The sequence below is a fragment of the Mustela lutreola genome, chromosome 9 (assembly GCF_030435805.1).
Source record: "Mustela lutreola isolate mMusLut2 chromosome 9, mMusLut2.pri, whole genome shotgun sequence".
NCBI classification, from domain to species: Eukaryota; Metazoa; Chordata; class Mammalia; order Carnivora; family Mustelidae; genus Mustela; species Mustela lutreola.
The window spans coordinates 37204108-37231349 of record NC_081298.1 but is presented as its reverse complement, the minus strand read 5'-3'; the positions used below and the strand labels follow the sequence as shown (position 1 = coordinate 37231349).

Here is a 27242-nt window from a genome sequence, read left to right as displayed (position 1 = left end):
ATTTTCATATATTCAAATAGAAACAAATGCCTTTAGGGGTACCTGGGTGGCTCAGTGGGTTAAAGCCTCTGCCTTCAGCTCAGGTCATGATCCCAGGGTCCTGGGACTGAGGCCTGCATGGGGCTCTGTGCTCAGCAGGGAGCCTGCTCCCCCCTCCCCCCCACTGCCCGCCTCTCTGCCTCCTTGTGATCTCTGTCAAATAAATAAATAAAATCTTAAAAAAAAAAAAAGGAACAAATGCCTTTAATACCACGTTAGCAATGATTTACATCTTAATTCTTTTAACCAAGACCTGAATTTTTCCTAAACACAAAATAAAACCTGAGATTAAGAAAGATATTTTTCAAGTAGTTCTAAATACACTATCATATATGGATTTCAACATTATCTTCCAGATACAACATAGGCTTTGCATCTGGATTTTTTTTTTAACTCTAAATTCTTTCTTCTCTCCCCCATACATTTCTTCTACCTTCAGAATTAAAGAATGTACTATTTCTGAATATATTTAATTAAAAGACAAAAGCAAGAAAGCCCAAATATGCACTATTTTTATGATTCTGTGAAGTATCTCTATGTCAGGAGATAAAACACTCCTTGGTGATTTGGGGAGATGGTGGCAGTCTCCCAAGATGGTACATAAAAGCAAAAATCACCTGCTTCTTTTAGATAGCCACGGATGAGTACAAGAGTTCAGTGAGAACTACATATGGGTGAAAAATACATAGTGATAAAACTTAACTTTTAATTTTTTCCAGTCAAAGCTAAGGTGTTTAGCTACTTGCTGTGAAGTTTTACTTTAGTTACTATAGTAACTAAACACACGTAACAAAAGATTAGCAATGGCTTTTGCAAAGGAAGTTAAAAAGCCCACAGTGATAACAAGAAGAAAAATGTCCACAATCACAAATGAAACCTTCATTTTTGCTCCCAGGAAGCTCTTTCTCTTCTGATAGGCTGAGCCATATACCACTGGCCAAGATGCACTCACAAAATACTGGAAGCTCAGTGCTGCTCTGACCCTGGAACTGTCAAGTGAGCGGTCTTCCCTTTCTCTTGAGGACTCCCTTTCTAGGAATACCGACTCCTCAGCCATACAACACAGCTGTCTGGAAAACCTGGCCTCCATCAGCCCTGGCAACAGTGCAGTCCTGATCAACTATGGCCCGACAGCAAACAGCACCTTATTACACTTCTGATTCTTACGACTGCTGTTGGGCTATATGTATAATTTTAAAAAGCTGTATTGAGATATATTCTAGGTGATATATTTGTAAGAAAAGATGCAACTCAAATGACTCGGGTGAAATGTAGTTCTGTAATTCTTACTTGTGTTTCCTCACCATGAATCTCTCTGGCTGAAACAACACAACACTCCACTGGACTGCAGTGCAGTCCCAATGCTGAACTAGTGTTAGTGCTCTCCTCTGAGACCAAAATGTCAAGTACACAAAGCTGACGTGATCGGAAAAGAAAAGAAAACAAAACAAAAAAAAAAAAACAAAGCTAAAATTGGTTTCTGTACATTTATCTCTAAAAGATTAGAGTGTTGGTTGCTTCAAAGTGATGAGTTAGTTTACCTTTTGATACTTCACATGCTCACTTATCTTTAATTTCCCTATTTCCCACTGTGAAAGTTTCAGTCAGAAGCAATTAGATTTCAAAACTACAACATAAATAAAGAATTGAATACTTTTTCTACAGTTAACTGCAGTACGTATTTTTCAATAGGAGCAGACAATAAATATATTGCAACCTTTTAACCATTTGTGGGGTTATCGTCCAATTATCATCCAACTTGTTGACACACAGAATGATATTTTTTAAACAAAGATTTTTTTTCCAGGGAACCTAAATCCCCACAGAAGTAGACAACCTTGAACTCTGCGTATACTTGGTGTGCTAGAAGAAGGATTTAACAAAAATCATAAAACGTTATTTAAAATAATCACTATAGGTTAATCACAGAGTAGACATCACTGTCCAGCAGCAGTGCACATCAGAGGAGTAGACTCTATTTAGCTAGTCAACACGTAATGGAGTTTAAAAAAGACCCATGAGACAAAAAACTATTTTTTAAATAAGCATATATCTTACAGCTTCACATTTGTATATTATTAATTAAAGTCTTCCTGTTAAAATACATATAAAACTATAGAAAACTATTCATCTCTCTCAAAATGTCTCCTCTACCATCAAATGCAAATGCTTTATCTTTTGAGAAATGGTATCTGATTTTATATAAGGGTATGCACATGTACATATAGGCAAAGACCAGATTATTTTAACACAGTAACTTTTACATTTACCAAGAGGAAACAGGAACTCCTAAAAAACTGAGAAATCTCTTAACTAGTGGTACTTCAAATTGTGAAACAAAATTTGTGAAACAAAAATATAATTTATGTCTTTGGACACTTCTTCATACACAATGCTGTCAGAGAGAACATGCGCAATCAGATAATCCTACACAAGAAAGTGATTTTTCTTTGACTGTGAGTCGTTAAAAATCAAATCACTATCCATGTCACTTGCTCCCAAATCCCATGCCAAGGTGTATTATAGATGCCTGCACAGTTCCACATGCTTTCCCCTGAAAATGCACATAAGTTTTCTCCAAAAACATTTACAAGGTAAGCAGCACCCTCTTTCTTCATAAGTCTCCTTTTCTTATATTTAACTGAGAAACCAGCAGAGTACAAACAGAGCATAAACAAACTCTTTCTAAACAAATGAACGATGCTTACTTCAGCATAGCGAGAAAAGCAGCAGGTTCGACATCTGGTATACGGATTTCATCTTTGTCCTCAGCAAGTTCTCCGTAAAACATTGCATGGAACACAGAGCTCCCAACAGCTAAAACATACTGTGGAGAAAGGGAAATCTTATTTCATGCACTAAACTGAAAGCATTTTCAGCAAATCAGTCCAGAAAAACAACTCTGAACAATCAGGTTTGGTGGACATGGAGCACCTACACCTGCTCTTTCTTCAAAGCCAAGGTACAGTGTGTATCTTGCTGTGAAAGCAGAAGATAGATGCTCAAGCAAGCCAGTCTTTATGCTGCTAATTACCTCAAGGCTTTAAGAGATTAATGTCTAAGTTCCCTCATTACAAAATAAATAAATCAAATAAAAGCTTACAGAACCAATTTCTAGGGGAAGAGTAAACATGACTTTCCTAACCTGTCGCAACAACTTCCCAGGACTGGAAAGTTGAGAGGGCATGTTTTTGTGTGGGATGTAAAGCAGGCTAGAAAGAAACAAAGAAAAAAAAATTAAGCGTGGCCAAGACCCTTTGGAGAGGCTTTGCCTTCTCTGTGATGGCTGAAACACGCACTGCCTGCCATCGGCAAGCTGCCCACCCCAACCAAGTTTCAGGCTTATGAAGAGGGTCCCTCTTTGTAAATCTCAGGACTAAACCAGTAATGCAGCTGTTGCTTACTTTGTGTCCTGGCAACCGCTGAGTCCCACCTGGTGGCCCAACCACAAAATGTACATCTGCCATCAAATCATTATTGAACATCACCGCATTTCTACAAACAGAGGCAATTCATTAATGTACAGCAGCCAGCATTTTTAATACCCCTCCCCAACATACAAAACCCATGAAAGAATCACAAGCTAAGCAACAGTTTAGTAATTTCAGGGTTAAACTACAAATAAAGATTCCAACTAAACAACTGTTTGTGATCATTGCAAACACATGAGAAGTAACTAGAGTTAAAACAAAACAAAACAAAACAAAAACCCAAAAAGTAATCCAAACTTTTCATTAGACTAAGGACAAAAAAGAGGCTTCTATCTTCAAACCTTCCATGGTCCGTGGACACAAGCCTGTCACTTAAATGTTACAGCTTGCAAAAAACATTTTTATCTAAGAGGAAAACAGCTGTACTGTTTTGGAAAAGATACAAGGCAGTTTTCCATTACCAATAAAGCTTCTGGGAAAAGAGGAAACACAGATTTATGTTAAAATACATTACAGGTTGTGCAAAACAGAAACTTCAACACAGGAAAACTTTTAAAGTAAATATGCTGGCTGGGAACTTACCTTTCTCTAATGGTGGGATAGAGACCCTGCCAGTTTGGGGCTGGAATGAGGTTGTTGTTACTGAGATTCTGCTGGTGGTACTGTTGGACAGTGGTGCTGCTGGAGTTGGCTGGTTTTTTACGAGGGAATATATCAGCAGCCATCTTCTTCTTCTTCTTAGTCTTCAAGGTAATTATTTCATAACAAACTGGGGGCAACTTGCTGTTGCTGTTGCTGCTGCTGCTGCTGCTGCTGCCGCCGCCGCCACCGCCAGTATTTGTCTTCTTTGAGCTTTTCTTGGACCTATTCTTTACCGTCTCTGGAAGCATCAAGAAGAAGGTGAGACATTTCATGTTCTTTTCCTTGTCATCTACCATGAGTACAGTATGTCTCTCTTTACAGCTAGATATCCCAAACTGGTGCGCACATCGAGGGACAGAGGCTGGCACGAGCCAAGATGTTAACAGAAACCAACAAGCTGTTATTTTGCTTCTTTTCTCAGCCGGACAAGGTGACCTTTTCACTATGTTGAATAGAAACTGGCTTTAAGTTTTATCCAGTACTGGGTCTGCAAAATACATCTCCATCATGATTCCTATTTCTCTTATTTGCTCATAAAAATAACCCAGTTTCCTAGATCACCTGAAAAATGCTAGACTGAGCGAAGATGACAGGCAGAGAGCAGTAGCGCTTGTTTTCTGAATTAGGTTAGCAAGATGTGCTGGAGCCGTGCGAGTCTGTTCAGCCGGCTGAAGTTGTGTGGTGAATGGATCGGAGGAGAGTAGGTATTACAGCCCTGCAGATGGAGTCAGACAGCCAGTGCTCGGAGCCAATAGCTGAAGTCACCAATCATGATTGGACCAAGCAAAACAGTGACACCTATTGTAACGTGCATAGCTCTGATATTAAAGGAACAGCAGTTGCATTCTGTTGTCTCCTAAAATAAACAACCTATGAAATAGATCTGCAAACAGGAAAGGAACAGTTTGTGCTCACAGACTTCTCTTCAGTAGATGTACATTTTTTATTTCCCCAGCTAAACAAGCAGGATCAATTAACAAAGGGTAGGGACTGATATCTACTCTGTATTTCTAGTAAAATCTTTATCCCGGCAGCATTTAGTTTCAAATACTTCAAACAAAATCCTCCTTTCTTCCCTCTAAAAGGGATTATTATAGCAAAACCATACTAAATAACACACTTATTACAGCTTAATGGAAAGGAATGTTGTTTTTCTTTTTGCAGTCTCTTTGAATGCAAGTTATAGTCTAGTGCAAAATAAGAGAGATGAGGTCATGTGTTCGTTTTACCTCCCAACATTTTCTAGTTCCTATGACGATCTTTGACAGGAGTCCCAGACCGGAAAATACTTTTAAATTAGACTAAGATTATACCAGTAGGTTTAGCCGCACTGAAACAGACAGATTTTAGACATAAAAAGTAAGATTCAAATTACACAAATCTGCTAATCGGCATTTAAAATTATAATTCACTAAAAATAGGTCAGATGGGCCCTGCTCAGGATCTCAAAATCCAGCCTAAATGTTATGACTACATTTAACTTGTCATGATTTTAAAGAATATAATCCACAACTTTTAACACAAAACCAGTAATAAGGCTATTCAAAATGATAAATGTTCTGATGCTGCTCAGTTAAAAATGCAAACAGGTTCTCCCTCCTTTGAATCAGAAGAATATATACTACTACGTATGTGGTTTTCATGCATGTGAATCCCCCAACAATTTCTAGCCTTTGATGAGCAAGAAAAAACACCTGCTACGGGTGCCACACATGCTTATTTATTTCTAAAGACGGACTATTGAGGAGACTGAATCTCACCCTTATCTACCTGGATTACTCTCATTTGTTTCAAGTGCAGCAGAAATTTGCTCCCCGTCCCCCCAGCCCTTCACCTAAGGCAGTCTTCATGGCCACAGTCCTACTTATAGCACAGGAGTCTTCAGAATAATGACTGCCTGACCAAGCGAGGGCTCTACGAATGCACTGTGATGGTTATTATAACTAATAATCTGCTGAAGAGAACACACTGAAATCAAACTTTTAATCCCTGGACCCTAAATCGTGACACTGAGCCAAGGAATATCCTCTTTATTGTCTTCATTATCACTCTTAAAACTGCAAAGCCAGGACAGGACTGACTGTGTAAGAGAACCAACGGTCTTTCCACAAGGTTATTCATCCCCATTTTAGAAGGACCCTGAAGTGCTGCTTATTTATTACAATTATTGTGTGTTCCCAATCACAGGGCTACCCATCCTTTCAAATCACACAATGGTCCAGAGAGAGAGATCTAGAGACCAGTTTTTAAAAAGCATGCAGTGAAAGGTATAAAGAAGGAGCACATGTGTTCTATTTGAGCTAATTACCCAGGATATGGATAAAACCAAAAGATATCTCTCCTGCTCAACTGCTACTGAACTTCCAGACACCAGCCTCAATAGAAAGCCCCCACAACAGGGAGGTCCTTCTGACCAGGATTAGTCCAAACATACCTGACTTTCAGGTCAGATAGCAACCAATTAGATTGCAAAGGGAAATGAGCTGCTTTACTACTAATAATTGTCATCTGTACAGACAAAATAGTCAAAGCACAAAAAGCAGATGTAAGAACTTAAGAAGGCGTTGTGGCTTTTATTCATTTCACATGCAGTTCAATACCTTTTTCCAAGAAAACCTTGAACAACCACTGCTCTTACATCATTAGAACAACAACTGCACACAGTAGCTTAAGAAAATTATATAATATTTTAGAAAATGTTCTTCTTGAAATTCAAGGTTTTGGGTATTTGGAAAATTAAGTTCTGTGGAAAAGCCTGAACATTCTAGTTACATGAAGCACTGCTCATTCTGAATCCCCTAGAACAATGCTGCAAAGAGGGCCACTGTCACTCATATAATGTGGGGGTTGATAAGTATGGCTCTTTTAAAGTTATATTCTTAAATACAAAAAGTAATACAATTAAAATTTAAATGACATTTTAATTTTTGTAGCCCATTTGAAAAGCATGAAAATGTTAATAAAAATCAAGACATGGAAAGCTTCTTGAAAGCTTTATTTTCCTACCATGGTTTAAAAGGTAACATCAAGCCCTTGCTACTAGAAGCAGCAGCACCTCCAGACAGTCTATTAGAAATCCAGAAACTCCTCCAGATTCTGGATGAGAAGTGCATTTTTTTTTTTTTTTAAGATTTTACTTATTTGACAGAGATCATAAGTAGGCAGAGACAAGTAGAGAGAGAGAGAGAGAGAGAGAGAGAGGGGAAGAAGCAGGCTTCTTGCCAAGCAGAGAGCCCAATGAGGGGCTCCATCCTAGGACCCTGGGATGATGTGAGCTGAAGGCAGAGGTTTTAACCCACTGAGCCACCCCGGCGCCCCCAGAAGTGCATTTTAACAAGACCCTCTAGGCAATCTGTATGACATTCAAGTTTGAGAAAGCCTCCTGTTAGATTAAAATAAAGAAGGCTACAAGGTCTCCCAGTGATCCAGTATCAAAAGTTGGAGCCACATTTTGCATTTAGTTATCAACTGAATGTAGAAATAATTCAAAATGATTAATTTGGTTTGGTCATAAAACTTAACCTTGGTGTCTTATTCTAAAATTCTTCTGATTAGGCCCTAAGTGTCAGAATTCTAGGATTCAGGTGTGTGGAGAGCCAACAGAAAGGCCTCAAAATATTTTTCAAACTCTGGAAAAGCAGCTCATGCTCATGATTATTTTATAGGACAATGACAGAGGTCATTTCAGTAGGAAAAATAAAGGATTAAAGAATGCCAAGTGTGAAACAGATGACCACTTAATATTTTGAAATAATCTACTTCACAATTCTATTTTGAAAACTTAGTATTGTGGAACAGCAAAACTAGCAATTGAGTAATGTGGTTCAGTACTGGCTCAACCACCAAAAATTGATTGTACGTGTGTGTTGAAGGGGAGGGGAGTCTGACAAATCATTTAGCCTTTAAGGGCATCAAGTTCCTCAGCTACAATATGAACAGGTTCTCTAGAACAGCTGAGTGTTTCTCAATCTTTACCTTCAATCCTCAGTTAACAAATGCATTTTATATCTGGACTCAGTACTAGCACACGTGCACGCCACCATATGCGCCCATAAATGGAAAGATAGTTCACAAAACAGAATTAGCCCGTTATGATAGCACAGATATTTTCTATCCTATTTTTTTCTTTTCTTTTTAATGTTGGTCTTGATTCATTCCACTGATTTCACAAGCACAGTTTAAGTAGTACTAGTTTAGATGATTTCTAATAGCTTTCAAGGTTTAACTTTCCAGGGTAACTTTCCTATCAAGAACTTGGGACTAAGGGGAAGAAGGCAATGGTTGCATCAACAAATGGCATGCACAACTAGGAGTGTGCATTTATTTTTCTGGGAAGAAGAGCCACAGTTATCATCTGTCTTTCAGGGTAATCCATGACCCAGAACACAATGAAATACTATGAAGATTTATGATTGATTTGAATACACAAAATATTTATATCATTTTTTTTAAAGATTTTATTTATTTATATGACAGAGAGAAATTACAAGTATACTGAGAGGCAGGCAGAGAGAGAGAGAGAGAAGGAAGCAGGCTCCCTGCTGAGCAGAGAGCCCGATGCGGGACTCGATCCCAGGACCCTGAGATCATGACCTGAGCCGAAGGCAGTGGCTTAACCCACTGAGCCACCCAGGCGCCCTTATATCATTTTCTTCTCTGCTTACGTATCTATAGGCTATTTCATTAAATACAAATTATGGTTTCTCCCCCCTCCCCGTGAAATTAAGCATAGAGTTAAAATTCCATCTATTGAATCTGCAATGCAAAAACACCCCTCATTAGGTTGAAGGGTGGATAAATAAAGGATACCAACCCAAATGTATTTTTGTATTTCATTCTAATAATTCTTTTCAACTAGCATTATATTTTTTCTTATGCGTCCTGGATTTTTTTTTTTTTTTTTTTTTTTTTTAATTTATTGCCTGAGAGCAAGCGGGCGAGACAGCACAAGCAGGGGAAGAAGGCAGAGGGTCAGATAGAAGCAGACTCCTCTCTGAGCAAGGAGGATGGATGAGGGACTCTGTCTCAGGACCCTGGGATCATGACCTGAGCTGAAGGAGACGCCTGACTGACTGGGCCTCCCAGGCGTCCCGTCCCAGACTTCCTGAATTTTAAAGCTGTTATGAGACATGGTTAATCTGCCCTAATGAAGTAAATGGATTAAGAAGCCCATTGATCTTTTATGAAAGTACATATGTATCCCTCACTTTCTGAAAGTTCATGTTATGCACTTTGCTTTTATGAAAGACCTACATTAATATATGTTTCCACTAGCTAAAGGAAACCCAAAGAATTTTTGCTTTCACGAAAAAAAGGAAAAAGCAAAAATAGCATTCAGCGTGTTTTGCAGTGGAAGCAGCACACATCCTGAGAAATGTGGCACCACCAAGCTCCTTTCTCAAGAACTACACTCAGCATCAAGCTGCCATCCCATTACCATAGCATCTATGCTTTACCTTGGTTTACTTTGTGCACCCATTAGGAAGATAGGTCCTAAAGTATCAGAAAAGCCAAAGAGAGGCTGTTTTTCGGTTCTGGGAAAACTCAAAAATTTTCCCTAATAAACTAATGGTAATTGCTTCTTTATGCCATTTTGGCTTACAAAAGGTTTCACAGGTACACTGTACTTTGAATAGTAGGGAAAACCTGCACTTAAAATTCAACATGATGATCTTACAGCATGCTGGTGACTGTCACACAATAGTGAGCAAGACCAAGAACCAAACTTAAGAGGTTAGCTAGTCACTGTGGGTTTCTGATGATTTCTACAATTGTCAGAAAGTTCAACCACCTTTATCTCTTTTCATTCAATTTCCAATAACAACAAGATTATCAGCTGAATTTAAGCTCACTTAGATCATCTTTTTCACCACTGGAAGGTCTGCCAGGAATCCCTCTTTATTTAGTAGAATCCTGTATATTCAGCGCGGGGACTTGAATGAGGTTCGGAAAAGAAAGGGAATCTAGAAATTATTTAATACAACTCTGTCAACAGATAAAGGGACTAGGCGTCCAGAAGGGATTTGTGAATGGTTAAGCAGTGGGGCGATGTCTGGACTAGAATGCAGATTTCCAGATTGGCTGCCTAATTTTGTCTGTTCCACTGACTCTAATTTCCATCCACAGTTAATTACCCCATATTTTTACATAATGCTTTGTCTTCATACTTCTAATCTACTTTAGAAGAAAAAAATATATGCAAAATGTACAGATAAGAAAACCGTGAACATATATACTCTGCACCCTGCAGGAAGAATTCTAGGACACTTTCTGGAAAGACATGGAGAGGAACTGTAACAGGAAGGAACGTAAATGCCTAACAGCCATGAGGAAGCTGCTCAAGAACAGAAGGGGCTTGCCAGGTAAAACCAAAGTTGGAAAAACCGGGCACTTGTGATTTATACTAACAAATCCTATGTCAACAACTAACAATGCTGGCAAGTCTTGTTTAACTTGCTCTGATTTTGAAGTTCTTGTCTGGACTTGTGTATGGTTTACCACAAGATACCTAAACAGCTACAGAGCAAGGTTAACTGAGGCTTAAACAAGTCAGGGTAGACTGTGGAAATGAGTATCACTTCCAAAAATTACTAACAGACCATCAGAGAGGAGAATAATTTTAATTTAACCTGGTAATCACGATGGAATAGTGTTTTGCTTTTGTTTACTTTTCAACACTGAGCAGAAGTTATGTTTGTGATTAAGGAAGTAAAACAGGTAAGCAATAAAATGTTGGCAGTTTTTAAGACAGCAAGAGCTGCTGCAAAATAGGCTAGATGCTTTCTAAATTTAGAAATAAATATGGAGTCAAGCATTGGCAGCATGGTATAGTGAAAAAGACCGACAGCCAACAAAAAGTGACCTTAAGAGGTTACTTAATATCCATGAGCCTTGTTTTATTCATCTGCCAAATGGGATAATTATACCCATTCAACCCTCTCAGGTTTACTGTGAAGGCAAGATTACATGTTTGTGAAAACATTTTGATAAAAGTTGAAAACACTTTGCAAAGGTAAGCTTTCACTATTAGTAACAATTATACCCAAAGCGGGAAATATTTGTGATACAATCTTCCAAAACAACAAAACCCAAAGAAACCCCTACTCTAGGCGTTTTCTGCTTGACTGAAACTGAGAGCAGATGCTCTGCTGTACCCCTTTCTGAGAGCCCAAAGCTGCAAGCTGTCTATCTATGGAGCACAGAGTAACGTCTACACTATCAAGTCAACTTGGCCTCTCTCAACAATGACCTAGTTTTAATTGTGGCACCAAGGGTGATAAGCAACACAAGTAACTGGGTGTGGCATACCTCAGTGCTGGCTGGAAGGATGAAGCTCATGGATAGTTTGACTAAGTCATTTCCTTTTCATCACACAGAGTTCCCATTAACATTAAACTGTACTTAAATCTTGGGAAATATGCCCAAAGGTTGAATGTGACTGTTCTCTGAAGGCAGGAAAAATGATTCTTTAAAAAATTTCATATGGTATTTAACATGATATTTGATGCTTATAAGCTCTGTCGTATGCACTTGTCATATGTCATATGGGATACTAAACAAAAATTGCTAATTTTTATATACTCTAGATGATCTCCTAGGAAATTTCCTCTTGTGTAAAAGTGTTGACTACATAATCTCTTCTTTTTTTCCAATTCTAGTTTTCTAGGATTAAAGAATCTGTGTGTTTGGCAGGAATACTGATTTATTTAATACAGTTTTCTTTACATTTTCGTATTATGATTATAACCTATACCCAACAAAAACTATGTACATACAAATGTGCCATATTTTATCAATTATTACTCTCTCCCCCATTTAACATCTCTGAAATTGGGTTTATCTTATAATTGATGGCATCTCATGAGTATAAGTACTAGGACCTTTTCTTCCCTTTCTTCTTGGTACATAAATAATAGCATATCTTACAACTGATAGCTCCTTACGATCAGTGACGTAAGGTCGAAGATATATAATTCAACAAAAAGAAAGGGCTCTCTTCTTTAGATTGGTTAATTACTCCCTTAATCAGGCAAGATGGCAGCAAGAATTCTGACTCAATTACATTAGAATAATTGAGCTTTTATCAAATAGTCATTTGATAAAGTATATAATCATAGTTCTCAACTGAGACTGCTACAACAATAACCGATGATACAGTATAAAGTCTGGATGGAAATTCCAAAATGAGAATTTCCATTGGTAAGAGTTCCAGTATTAATACAATGCATTTCTAACACTTTCTCATGGCACACAACTATACATGTACATAAACTTGACTAACGGAAGCCTATTAATTCTCTGGGTAATATTCGCTAAGGATATTTTATCAGTCAATCAAAGATTAACTTATAACAACACTATATATAGATTAAACCTGGAGCTAAATGACCCCTTAATTATTTTCAAACAAATAGAATCTATATTAAAATGTCAGTTTAAGAGGCAGAAATATTATTATCATAATACAATGATTCCATTACATGTATGACTTTCACCTAGGTACCTAAAAAACAATTTTTCCAAAGAAAACTAAAATCAGGCTTCAGAAAGTCACTTCTAAGAAGGCTAGAAGGGAGACTGTACTGATCCAACAGGGGACATTAATTCCATTGGAAATGCTAGAATGGAGTAACTTTGCTGTTGCCTTCTCCAGGCTGGTTGGTGGCTTCAGTTAACAGAAGAAAATTGTCTGCTAGTCAAAGAAAAACTTTTTTTTTTTTTAACTTTAGCAGGTGCTGTTTTTTTCCCTGATAGTAGGAATACCCAAAAACATTTCTACAATCAGATCATTAAGATAAAAGCCAAAACCCTTCCTCATTAATGGTTAACTAAACTAAAGAATCCCTGCTCTATTTGGGCAAGTCATCCTTTTCCAATAAGCACATGGAATGGGTCAATGGGAAATGTGCTCAAACCACCAGACAGTGTATAAATGGCACAAATGTCACAGATCAATTTCTCCCAACATCCACAACTCTTATTTAAAAAGCTCTACAAGATTAAAGAAATAAAGTTTACCAAACACAAGTCATCTAAATATATACTTATATTTATATTTATCACTACAGAATGCTTAGAAATGAATACTGCTCTCCTATCAATGCACCAGCTGCGTCCTAAAACATCTTAAGTAATGAAATGCATTAACTTAGGTTAAAATTTTTTATCACTGTAAAGTGAACAGGATAGGTTTGGTAAAGGCAAGGCCAGGGGAGGTGGGGGTGGGGGCTTTTATTTCTTATTTTAACAAAATCATGTAGAAAAAAAACAGTTACCAATTCTACAATTTGGTCATCATAATAAACACATCCACAAGGATCTCTAATAATGAAATGCCTGCTTTCCCTTTTACAATGTACGTGACTAGCATGAAATATAGTCATATTAAGCAAACAGTGCAAGATCTAAAAATAAGAAATCTGCTCCACTGAGAGAAATCGTGCTATGGGAAAATACAAATACATGTGAAGTTATACAAGGCATCTTCACACCCAATCTCTAACCTAACTTTTCTGGAGTAGAGACTATCAAATGAAAATTAAAAAGGCACAAACAGTTCTAAACTAAGTCACAAAAATGTTTCCTAACAAAAAATTCAAGTAGAATTAGAAACCTGTGACAAAAGATTATTATAGCAACCAACTTCTGGCAAAAACTCAAAGTAAAATCTGTTCTAAATCCAAATTTTAAAAATAGGTTTTATCCTACTTTTAATTAGCTTTAAAGTATACAATGTTCCATGACTGTTGAGAAGGACACAATATAAAGGTACACTGTCCTATAAAGGTTGGCAAAACCTTCACTATATCAACACCAAGTTAACATTCAGAGATGACTTCCATTTGCTGCAGAAAATAATTATTTGGCATTGATAAAGTACTCCCTTGTTGTTTCCATCCCTCATGCTGCCGTCATCAGAATAAAAGTTGAGACGGTTCTGTACTTAGTTTCACTGCATATGCCAGAACTAAGAAAATAAGGTATTTCAAGCGAAAATTCAAATTCTAATATATATTCAGCAAGCATTTCTTTTTTTAATTAAGAGCTACTATGTAAGTAGGTCAGTACTTGAACTGCCCAGATGTATAGAATAAGATAATTTAATTGCTCATAAAATAATGCCCAAATAAGTCTCACTTAGGAAGTCAAAAGTATTCATAAAAATGTTTTTAAATTTGGGTTTTCCTAATTTCTGCATCATAAAACAACAGGCAGACAGTATTTATGTGTGTACCTTAAGTATAAAGAGCAGATTAAAGATTAATAAATATCCAAACCTAAATATATCCTCAACGAGTGGCAATTCAATTGTTACTTTTTTTAAATAACAGAACTACCATTTCACCATAGTTGAGAGCTAAATGCACCTATTCAAGGTCTACGGTAATGATGATAACTGGAACCAAAGGAAAAGCAGTCTCTGAAAATGGTGATCCCAATTTACAGGCGTTAGAGTTCTGCATAAGCATTTTACTAGCTGGCCACAGCAAGGCCATGGATCCACCAGGAATTCAGTAGAGGAGACTTGGTTGATATCAGCATTTAAGGTAAAACTCTCTCATAAAATGTAAAAGACAGGAGTGCCTGGGTGGCTCAAGTCATGATCATGATCCCAGAGTCCTGGGATAAGCCCCACATCACATCGGGCTCTCTGCTCAGCGGGGAGCCTGCTTCCTCATCTCTCTCTCTGCCTGCCTCTCTGACTGCTTGTGATCTTTGTCTGTCAAATAAATAAATAAAAATCCTTAAAAAAAAATTTTTAATGTAAAAGATAGCATCAAAAGGGAAACAAAAAGGAAAATTTAGTAGGTGGTGTGTGGCCAAGTTTTAACCAACGACTCTGTGCCACTCTTCCTGAAGAGGTACAATGTGAAACAAGAATGGCTCAGTCTCTCCTGCTCCACCAGCATGATAGGACTGCAGACCAAGAGTCCATCCAGGAAGAAAAGAAATTCTCTCTCACCCTTCTCACATGGTTTGCAATGCATTTTGAATTGCCATGACCTGGCTGTGAGCTCTTTATCTTGTCCTCTTCATGAGCTCACCTAGCAAAGAAGACTGTTCCCATACTGCAAATGAGCCTGTTGCCTCTTGCCATCCTCACTGCTCCTTCTTCCTGGCAAATCTACCTACCAGAAGCCTACCCATCCTTCCTAATGCACCCCCCCCAACCCCTCAACAAGGAAGATTTCCTGGTGCTTAGAGACTCTTCATGCAGCACTCTCTCACATTTCCTCCTGCCCTACGTGGTCTAATGAGTCGGAGTTCTCTGAGGGCTCCATTTCCACATCTCCCAATAAAAGCGAACAGCACCACACCCACGTCTGGCTTCCAATCACTGTCTAACAGGGAGGACCGTGTCCAACACATCCAAGTCCATCTAGAACCCTACAGTGCATTTATGGAGTGCAACTGATTCTGGGTTTAAAATGGTCTGAAACTGAGGTTTATGATGTTTTTAGCTGCCTGAGCTGGTTTATGTGAGGTACAATGGTAAAGAACTTAGACATCTTTTAAATGTGTCCCGAGGCTCTCTTGAACATGTCTAAGCACAAATGTGGTCTTGTAATATTGCATTCATCTTGCAGCTAGGTCAACTGACAATGCTAAAGCTCTACTTAAAGCAAGTCCCCACATGTGCCTAAATCAAGGCTTTTCTTCATCAGAAGTCTAAAATTTATTGTAGTACAGATAGTCACATATTCAAAGTTAGAATATGCAAGCAAGACCCAGTTACTAGGACAAAGCTGCCTTTATCAACTAGTCTCAATTCATGGTCTGGCATATTTATTTATAGCACCAATAGAGAATTTTAGTGATTTAATGAACTGGAAGGGATAATAAATTCTCAGCAATTCACATGAAAAGAAGAAAGCAGTCATATGAATAATCTAAAAAAATAGATAATTACAGAGACTTTTGCTTTGAAATGCGTTTTGTCTATACTTAACACTGAATGGATAAATTTCCACTACATTAGACACACCCAATCTTCAAACAAAGTAATAAAACAGGCTTGTGTGTACAGGGCGCAGTATATGAACAGTCTGGAAACTCACACCTACGTGGCAAACATACCACAGTGCCCGGATGGGCAATTCACAACAGGATTACTGCAGAGCATGAGCACAAGTAGAAAAGTACACTTTTTACACATGTGTGTTTCCACATCATCCTTTACCAAGAAGAACTAAAATAGTGTTTGATTTTTGTTCCACCAAAAATAAAGAATTCTCAACTTATCTATATATTCTCTTACAACACTGGAGTAAGAATAAATGAAGACGGTAATATCAGTACCTTCTCCATGGCTGCAAAGTCTCTTGCATGTTAATAAAGGAAACTTACCACCAGCAATGATTTTAAAAACCATAAGTAGGGTTGATAATGTTAATAAACTGTTATAAAGCAATGGTTTGAATTGTGCACTAGCAAAAAAAAAAAAATAAAAGTAACTTGGATTTCCAAGTAACTTAAAATGGCTATAAGATTTATTTTTTTGGAAGGTGGGATAAGGTAAATATGTTGTTCTGTGCCTGTTGTTAAAAGTATGCATGACTTTAAGGTATGAAGCATGTTAAGCAGTTTTGAAATGAACCGGTTAAGAAATATCTGAAGTAGGTAGAAGTGACTGCAGCCCTCTGAAACCTCCTAATAACATCTGGTAGTGGTGATGCATAACCAAAAGCCCTCATGAGAAGAGCCATCTGCTCCAAATCAGAAGAGGGAGAGTTCGCTCCAGAAGCTCTTAAAGAACTGATCCATAGCCTAGCTCTGCGACTCTTATCACTGCTGATGCTGCTGGTTCCTAAGCCACCTGAAGTGAAGATCACTCCAGCGGGTCCTGAACAGCCAAAGGGAACATGCACTGAAGGACAAGTCAAATTGCCTTTCTCTCCCCATTCCTCCCTGCCCACACCTGGGGAACTGGAGGATTTAGCAACAGTGGTAAAACAACTTCGATGAATAGAGATTAGCTACTGTTCCTTCCTTTGCCATAGTCAAAGTACTATTTCGTGGGGGAATCTCTGGGAGATGCAGCAGTAAAAACTGTTGGATTTAATTAAACCTTGACCCTTGAGCACATATCTTTTTAATATTCTTTGTGATGAAATGGGAAGTACCCTTAAAGCATATATAGTGAAACAGAGATAGAATGGTTGCCTTGAGAAAAAAAACAACTCATACAATTGTTTGTGTTAGAGCTGAACGAGCCACTTTCTTCATGGAATACCATTGTACTGGAGAAAATTTGCCAAATATGCTTTATGACACTTAAATATCTAGCTGACATCTTCTCAAAAATGAATAAAGTGAGAGTGTTACTTCAAACAAAACAAATTAAAAAAAAAACTACTGCCAATGATAAAATTCTAATATTTAAGGAAATTAAAATTTCAGAAATCTTGATTATACCACCATGAGTTTGTTTGATAGCTTCCCAACACTTACTTTAAGACTGTTTCTAATGAGATTGGTGATGATATTAAATGAATGTAGTTTTAAAATACTGTATAATGAAACATAACATTTGAGAGATTTGCATAACTCACTGAACCAATATTTTCTAATAACAGTGCAATTACATTACAAAATCATGCAGAGGGGAAAAAAATGGTCGATTTGAAGTACAAGACAGACCAATGGACTTTAGTGTAACAGAAGTACAACAAGTTCACTGATAGTTTCAGATTTCACATGGCAATTAACCTTTAAAAAAAACTAACATTCAAATTTTGACAAGGCAGCAAAGAATATTCACAATGATCTGAAAAGGCTATTAAAATATCATTCCTTTCCCAGCTACCTGTCTGGGAGACGAGATTTCCGTCATACAAACATACATTCATACATACATTTATTTATTTAAAATATTTTATTTATTTGTCAGAGAGCGAGAGCACGCACAAGCAGGGGTAGTGGTAGTGGGAGAAATGGGCTCCCCAATGAGCAAAGACCCGGATGGAGAACTTGATCCCAGGACCCTGGGATCATGACCTGAGCCGAAGGCAGACACTTACTTGACTAAGACACCCAAGAGTCCCAAATTTATTTATTTTTAAACACATAATACATAATTTTTTTCTTTGCTTTCATTTCTACTCTAATAAATAACAAGAGAGAAAACCCCTATAAACAAAACTTCCCTGTGTTTCTCAAAATAGGAGTACAAGAATCCTGAAACCAAAAAGTATGAAAACCACTGATACCTGCCTAGCATTATAAGAATTAAGAGTTTGGATTTTATTGTAAGCATGAATTGTGGTCAGCTCTTACGTGCTGTTTTGTTTTGCTTTAATTTTATTTACTTATTTGACAGAAAGAGAGAGAGGTCACAAGTAGGCAGAGAGGCAGGCAGAAAGGGGGAAGTAGGCTCCCTACTGAGCAAAGCCCGATTGGGGGGCTCAATCCCAGGGCCCTGAGGGACCCTGAGATCATGACCTGAGCTGAAAGCAGAGGCTCAACTCACTGAGCCACCCAGGTGCCCAGCCCTTAAGGGTTTTTAACAAAGGTTCTTTTAACACAACAGGCTTTTGGTTTTATTCTTCTAGAAAACAATAATTCCCAGAGCAAAAAAAAAAAAAAAAAAAAAATTTTTTTTTGCACATTAGGTAAGTAGAATAGAGAACACAAGAGAAACAAGACAAACTGCCACAAAAATTAACAGCAGTCAAAGAACTAATATTCTATTTGTTCTATGACCCTGTATGGTATCTTATTAGCTTTGCCCCAACCTCACAAAATTCATAGAACATGAGGTACAAGATTCTCAGAAGACTTAAAATGAGAAAAATTTAAACAGATTTTGAGTTGACAACTGTCCTTAGAAATTTCACATAAATTTTAGCACTAAGAATGAAGTAGATGTTTCTCCCTGATAATCTGCTTTCTCTTATACCACATTTCCTTAGAAGAATTAGAAGTAGCAGCCCCATGGTTCATCTTCCCCTCTGATTTCCAAACCATGAGAGACTACGGACTCTGGGGAAACGAACTGAGGGTTTCGGAGATAGGGAGAGTAAGGAAATGGGTTAAGATGGTGATGGGTATTAAGGAGGGCACGTACTGCATGGAGCACTGGGTGTTATGCAAACAATGAATCATGGAACACAACATCAAAACCTAATGATGTACTGTATGGTGACTTACATAGCATAAACAAATAAATATATACATACATACAAAAAGAAAAAGTAGCAACCTCTGCTGTCCCCCCAAAGTAAGCATGGCTGCCAACATAAAGAGAATTTGCTGTTCACTTTCTCCCTTCATTTAGAGACACACAATTAGTTAAACCTGGCTCTCTCACACTTATTTAATACAGTCCTATGTACTATGTATACACAGTACAATATATTTGGTTCTACATAATAACCAAAATCTTTGTAACATATTAAGTAGAAAATAGTTTGCTGGAAATAAAGTTCAGGTTAGGACTTTGCTGAAGTCCAAAGGAAATACTTCATCTACAAGCAGTAATTTCTCATTTAAAAACAGCCTTTACTGGGGCACCTGGCTGGCTCAGTTGGTGGAGCATGCAACTCCTGATGTCAGGGTTGTGAGTCTGAGCCCCTTGTTGGGTATAAAGAGTACTTAAAAATAAAATCTTTAAAAAAGGAAAAAAAAAAAAAAAAAAAAAAAAAACCTTTTACTGAAGACCTGGTGTTCAAATACTTTCTTAGCTTCACTTATAAAAGGATTTTAGAGGTTGTGTATGTTGGTACAATTGTAATCCTCATAATTACTTTATACCCAATAATTATATGTTATTATAGAAAGACAGTAAAATCAAAATACAGGTTGTCCCAAACTTGAGCATCTGATTTTCCTATTACTCAAGCCAGACACTATTATATATTGACATCCCTAACCAACACCCATTTTGCAGAATGTATCAATGCCTTGTGATGATTTTGAGTACCTGCCAGCAGCTGTATGCTAGCAAGAGTTCAGGATCAAATTTGGCACTTTGAGGAGTCTTTCATGACACTGACAAGAAAAAATAGGTAATAAAGTAACCCAGTATCTCAGGTAAGTATAGGCTGTAGGTCCCACAGAGATACTGTCGAGTAGTACTAAATTAACTAGAAAACCCACTAATTCACATAAATAATTCTATATATTGAAAGATGTGTTGAAACCATGTGGGGGAGGGGTGGGGAGTCTGCTGAAGAACGATCAGAAGGGACCAGAAGTGACCGGACCACACACTTCCCTCCACTGCTGACTGCCCTCCAACAAACAGGTGTCAGTTTCTAGTACTTACTTACCCTATCTCCTAAGGCCCCAGGAAAGGGAAAGAAGAAACCATGGAAAGGGTGGGGATGCTCTGGGATGCACCCCTGCCAGAATGGGTGTCTGACATGGGGACATGGAGAGAGAGGGGACATGGGGGTGAGGGGATGTGGCCTGTGGGAAGGGCTATACAAGAGAAAGCAACAGCTGGCAACAGCTGTTTGGAGCTTGAACTTACATCTTAAGCAAGAGGTGCTTCTGAGTAGCTTTCCACGATTTTTAATGATGACAATATTATTATTTCAGGAAGAGAAGCCTGCTGTAACACTAATTAAAAATTTTACCATTTTCTAGACTTTCTAGGAATGTAGATCATTCCCCAAAAAGCCCCCCAATAACACATCTAAATGTAGTTTACTACTATACCTGACTTTTTAACTACATTTTTCATGAACAGAGATATGAAAGTAAGTAGGATCTTGGTAATCCCTTGTCTATCCAGAGACCTAAAGTGCAATAATGCCGAAAGGACAAAATTAGTCCCTCACTATAGAGCAGGTATGTTTGCTGGTGTTGGGTAGGCAAGATTACCACTTCCAAAAACACTGGATGAATATAAAAAGAGGTGGCAATTTAAAAAAGAAAAAAACAAAACAAAACAAAAAAATAACTTTACAAAGAAAACAATTGCTACATATGTCCCCAAACCAAGTGTAGAACTATAAAAACAAGGTATATTCTCCAACTGAGCTATCAATTAATAAATAGCCTAATCTAAGGGTTATTTTGTGATTCAGCAGCAGGAAGACAGGTCAATGCTTTCTGTTCCAACTTGGCCAATAACACTGTTTGCAGTTCAAAATAAAATAAATTATAACAGTGATATTTGCAAAAGAATGAATCCTGACAATAACTAAACCCAGATATAATGCTAATCTGAGTTTCAAAGGCAAATCAAACTTTTCAGGCAAATGTACTCAGAATAGTGGTGCTTCAGAAATTCTATTCCAAATGTGTTCGGTAATCATGTCTAAAACACTTAACACCCTCTAACTGAATATGGGGATTGCTCTTGCTCATATACTACTACAGAAAAATTCAGGAGGTAAAAAATAAGGAACTATACATGCCTAGAGGAAAAGAAAGCACAAACTTAAGAAAAATGTCACAGATTTTGTGTTTAGGCAATAGCTGTTGAGCTTAACGCATTTCTAGAATTACATACATTTTGGTTTATTCTTTGGTTGCTTATATGATCTCTAAAAAAATCATCTTTTTCTTGTATTTGACATCACTTATTTGCACAGCAACTACAACAGGACAAACCATACACACAGCGACAAACCATACACACAGCTCTTACTCTACCAAAAGAGAAGGGAAGGGAGTCTCATGTTTTTGCCATACTCTGGATTTGAAGAACCTAAGAGGAGACTCTAGAAACACTGTAAGCAAAACTCTAAAATGACTGCAGCAGACTGCAGTCTGGGAAGCTGAAGGTAAAGGACTGAGATGCCTGGATTTTGTGGATTTAGTACCATGTTCAATTACATAATTGAACATGTACTGTGGCTCTGAGTGGTTTCAAAATCACTTTATGAAAGAACTTATTTATTGCAACCTCGGAGGAAAAAAGTTTAAAGGGAACAAGAGATGGAGGATGTCCTTAACAGCAAGCAAGCACAAAAAGAGAAAAAAAATGGTCGCATTCCACTTTGAGGGAGTGGTTAAAAAATTTAGTTAACAGTGTATCACTGATATTTACCAGGGAGCTGAGACATGATTTTGAAAAGTTTCCAAAGTGAAGCCAGGGTACCCTTGGTTAAAAGCTGAAATCCAGAGAGCAGGTTCTAGAACCTAATTCACATCATTCAAATGCGAATCAAGGCAGAGCACTGGGCTTTTCTGACAGTTAAGCAACTTGTCCCCACACACTGGCACAATTCAGCACTTTACAGTCTCTGACTTAATCCTCATAGCCAGTCTACATATTATTACATCCACTGTAAATCCCGCGTTCTAGAACTTCTCCCTTGCTGGTGGGATGTTAAATAATTAATGTTGGACCCAACGATGCCAAGGTTTATACTACTTTATAAGAAATTTATTGAAAAAGAAAAAAAAAAGATAAGGCAGACTACATTTATTCATTCTAAAATATTTACTGAACACCTACATACCAGACACATGGGGCAAATTAATTAACAGACATAAAATATTTGCCCACAAAGAACTTACAGCCTAGCAGGGGTAGGGAAAGAGACAATTCACTATCAATCAATTAACCAGTCAGGTGGTATTTTAGAATGTTAATAGATGCTACAGAAAAAGAAAATAATGCAGAGCTCTGTAAGAGGGATACAGAGCTTAACATGCACTTACAAATGGGGCAGACCACACTGACATGACAAAGTGATATTCAGGTAAAGTCTGGAAGGAGGTGAGGAAACTGGCCATGAAAATACTTGGGGAGAAAATATTACAGGCAGAGGGAAAACCCAACACAAAGAGTGGGAATGAGTGGGAATGAGTCTATTATATTTCTGGATCAACAAGGAGGTAAAGATGACTGGAATGGAGGGAAAGAGAGGGAGAGAAGTGGGAAAAAGGGCAGAGTTAGTGGTAGGCAGATTTGTATTGGGCTTTGTGAAGCTTTATGAGAAAACAGACTTTAATCTGAGTAAGGTGGAAAGCCACAGCACAGTTTTAATTTAACCTGACTCCTGTTTTAAAAAGATTACTCTGGTTATTATGCTGATAACATATTAAAAGGAAGCTAAGGAATGAAAAAAAAAGGGGCCACTGTAATAATCCAGTCAAGAGGTGCTGGAAACTTGGACAAGGGTGTGAGGAGTAGACAGAGGTGGGGAAAGGGGCAGAGATCCTGGATTTATGTGGACAACAGGATTGTGGATACATTTTGAAGATATAGGAGCAGGATCTGCCGACAGCCTTGATGTGGAAAGAAGAGAATAAGGATGATTCCAAGGGTTTTAGTTTGAATAACCTGAGAAATGAACCTACCACCCACCAAAATGGGCCAGGCTGGAGGAACAGCAGGTTTGTAAAGAAAAATAAAAACTCAGCTTTAATCCTGTTAAAACTGAGGTATCTTTTAATGTATTTAAGATTTCAAAAAAGTAGTTGACATGTGCTTCAGAAGTTTCAGAGCACTTTCTGGAAATACACATTTGGGAGTCTTATGCAGCTATATGCTTTTTTACTGAAGTCTTATAACTGTGACAAGAGTCTTACAGGAACTGAGCCCCGAAGCATTCCAAATTAATAGGCTAGTGAGAAAAAAAGCAGTGCAAATTTTAAAAAATGACTGAAAAAGTGAAACCAGTGGCCAAGGAAAAGCAGCAGCATGTGGAGTCCTTGAAATCAAGTGATGTATGTAAAAAAAGAGAATGACCAATTTTATCAATGCTACCAATAGGTGAAGATGAGAACCGAAGGTTTAGCAACTTGGAATCTCTTTAGAAAATGTCCTAGTAATCGCTTCTCGGCCTTTTGGCTAAGATCAAGTGAAAATGTCCTAGTGACGGTATGGATTGAAATATGATGTTATCACTTCAATTTGCATATGAACTGAATGTTTTTCTAAAGAATTACCCATAAGAAAGGATTTACTACAATTTAATATTTGGGACTCAAATCAGTTGATCTGTTAAGAAATACTGTTAAGAAAGTGATACTCTGGGACTCCTGGGTGGCTCAGTTGGTTAAGCAGCTGCCTTCAGCTCAGGTCATGATCCCAGCATCCTGGGATGGAGTCCCACATCGGGTTCCTTGCTTGGCAGGGGGCCTGCTTCTCCCTCTGCCTCTGCCTGCCACTCTGTCTGCCTATGCTCGCTCTCACTCCAAATATTCAAAAAAAAAAAAGAAAGTGATAATCTATAAATTCTATCAGTAATTTGTCAGTAATTGAATAACTGAATCAGCAATTTAATTCCTATCATTTAACAAAACAGAACAGGGGTGCCTGGGTGGCTCAGTGGGTTGAGCCGCTGCCTTCGGCTCAGGTCAAGATCTCAGGGTCCTGGGATAGAGTCCGGCATCGTCGGGCTCTCTGCTCAGCAGGGAGCCTACTTCCCCCCCCCCCTCTCTGCCTGCCTCTCTGTCTACTTGTAATCTCTGTCAAATGAATAAATGAAATCTTTAAAAAAAAAAAAAAAAAAAAAGAACAAAAAAACCTTTAGGTAAATTGGAAATAAAATATATATTTTGTCCTGGTGAAGAATTATGACAAACCAAAAGCCACTATCACACTCTTGTTTTTCCTATTAAATAAAGAACAACACAAGTTTGCACATTACCACCAATACTACTTGATAATGTTCCAGAATCATTTTATCATATTCTAGGAATCTTAACATTAGTGCAGCATGCCATAAAACCAAAATAAAAAGTATAATTATTAGAAAGAAGTAGAAACAAGTGTCATTATTGGCAACTGATTATATAACTAGGAAACCCAAGAGAATAAACTGCTCTTAGAGTAAAAGCTCTTAGAGTAAAAGCCAGCTATAAAATAAATATACAAAAATCAACGACTATCTTATACTAGCAGTAGCCAATTTGAAGAACTCATCACAATAGCAACAAAAACATAAATACCAAAGAACCCTAATAAGACATGTTATGACATAAATGAAACAAAACAAAAAACAAAAACAAAAAAACTCTTCTAGGAGAGCTAGAAGGTCTAGATAAACTTTTAAGTCTCTTAAGAGAGACAGTGACTACATGTAGATGACAGTCCTTGCCAAAGAACAAGAATACTCGTTACCGTAGTGGAAAACTGCAACAAAACCAGGAAAGGGGAAAGCAGGTAAGACAAGCAGCAACTTAGCCCACCTAAAAAGAATGAAATGTTACACCTTAAGTGAGGAAAACTGAGAAGTACTCCAGTTTACTCAAACTGGAGAAGAAAGGATGTCAGGCTAAAATAAGGTTAGTAAAAGCTGGTTATGGAGCCTTACATCCCAGGATGCTCTTCCAAGTTAACTTGCTGCAAAGGTCTGGCTGACAGTCCCAGAGCTCAGTAAGACTGGAGACTGATTCATAGGAGAGTAGATAAATCAGTTAAGTCTCTGGGCTGTGAGAGCCCAGGAACCTTCTTCCCCCAAAGTGACTCTATACAAAGAGAATGCTGAGACTCCTGCCAGATGCCTCCGGGAACATGGCAGCTAGATCCTTTCCACAGCTCATGATGCTGGAAGACCACACTCTCTGAGCAGCCCAAGAGGAAAGACCCTACAAAAGGCTCCAGTGAACAATTCCGAAGAAACAGTAAACAGTCAAAAGGCTGTCACTGGGGAGGGGAATGGGGGCGAGGTAGAAAAGAGAGGGGCAAGGAACCATTTATTTTACAGTAAGCCTTTTGGTACTCTTAGACTTAAACTATGTGCAAGTATTAGTTTAAGAATAATAAAATAATTATCTTTATCTGCAAGGACAAATGAATGTAATTGTTTTTCTAAGGAGTATCCTGACTTGCTCTACCAGGTATTTCTACGTATTCTTAATCTACAATTTAAAAGAATTGGCATTAAGTTTAGAGATCAACACATAGTTGAGTAAGACCTAAAACAGAAGTAAACCCAAGCTAGCCAATATCTTAATATGTAATAATGGAAAGACCACAACCAACAAGGAAAGGATGTTGGTGGAACTGACCAGCTGGTGAGGAGATGGTATAAGACAATTCACATCCATACATTAATACATAATTAAATGTGAAAATCTAATATATTTCCAAATTTTCTGTTACATTTACCTCACCTCTACACTTTTCAAACATAAATGTTTACAAGGAAAAATCATAAAGGACAAGATAGAGCTTGAATACATAAAACTATTTTGCTGTTTGGAAAATACCATCAAGTAAATAAGAAAGACAAATAAATCACTGCAAATATGATAAAGGCATAATACTCTTTATATGAAACAGGTATTTAAAATCATTTTTTAAAATCATCAGTTAAGAGTAAAGGGGGCAAAGTACCTGAACAAACACCTTTCAAAGATAAAACAAGAAGCAAATCACTAATTTCACTAGTTACCAAAGAGTATAAGTTAAGACCACATTTTTATAGAAAATTAGGAAATATTAAACACTAGAATGCCGCCACAGTGGGGAAACCATTAGGTGCATAAGGGAACCAATGCGTCTTGGCATAAGCAGTTCGGCAACATGCCTTAAGAGTCCTAAAAAGAGTTCACCTCTGCCCTAGGAATTCTGCTATAAATCTAGCCCAAGCAAGTCTGAGATACCAAGAATTTAAGGCATAGGCATTTATCCCAGTTCTGCCTGCGAGTCTGCTCTTAACTTTCTGAGCCTACTAACTCTCTTGCCAGATTCTGTTGAAGGCCTTCCTCTATTTGGCTCATTCCATCTTTCCAAAACTCTATGTTACAGGCACCGTTATTACCCTGAATCCACAGATAAAGCAAACCCAATAAAAGAATTGGGTAATTAATAAAGACTACTTAGATCTGAGGTGGCGGAAGTAAGACTTACAATAGCATTTAACACCATTTTTTTCAACTACTAAAAAAAGGAAATGTCAGACAACAGAAAACTACTTAAATAAAGTCTGACATATCCATCATTAGAAATCTTACATCCAGGGGCACCTGGGTGGCTCAGTGGGTTGGGCCTCTGCCTTTGGCTCAGGTCGTGGTCTCCAGGTCCTGGGATCAAGCCCCACATGGGGCTCTCTGCTCAGCAGGGAGCCTGCTTCCTCCTCCTCTCTCTCTCTCTCTCTCTCTCTGCCTGCCTCTCTGCCTACTTGTGATCTCTATCTGTCAAATAAATAAATGAAATCATTAAAAAAAAAAGGGCAGTATTTAAAATTGCAGATGAAATTAAAATTGCCAATTTTAAAA

At 37.8% G+C, this 27242-nt stretch overlaps 1 protein-coding gene across 4 annotated transcripts in view; it reads right to left on the bottom strand.

The window, feature by feature from the left end:
* BTBD3 (BTB domain containing 3) overlaps positions 1-27242 on the bottom strand; it is a 35387-nt gene that overhangs the window by 5200 nt on the left and 2945 nt on the right. The window contains exons 2-4 of one of the 4 annotated variants that reach the window (XM_059134044.1): positions 4053-4350; positions 3444-3534; positions 2748-2866 (exon numbers count right to left, since the gene is read on the bottom strand). In XM_059134044.1, coding sequence (XP_058990027.1) covers positions 2748-2866; positions 3444-3534; positions 4053-4195 — 353 coding nt within the window. In that variant the 5' untranslated portion in view covers positions 4196-4350. Of the gene's footprint in view, positions 1-2747; positions 2867-3443; positions 3535-4052; positions 4909-27242 lie in introns of those variants that run through there. The other 3 variants (XM_059134041.1, XM_059134043.1, XM_059134042.1) reach the window with 3 other exon arrangements.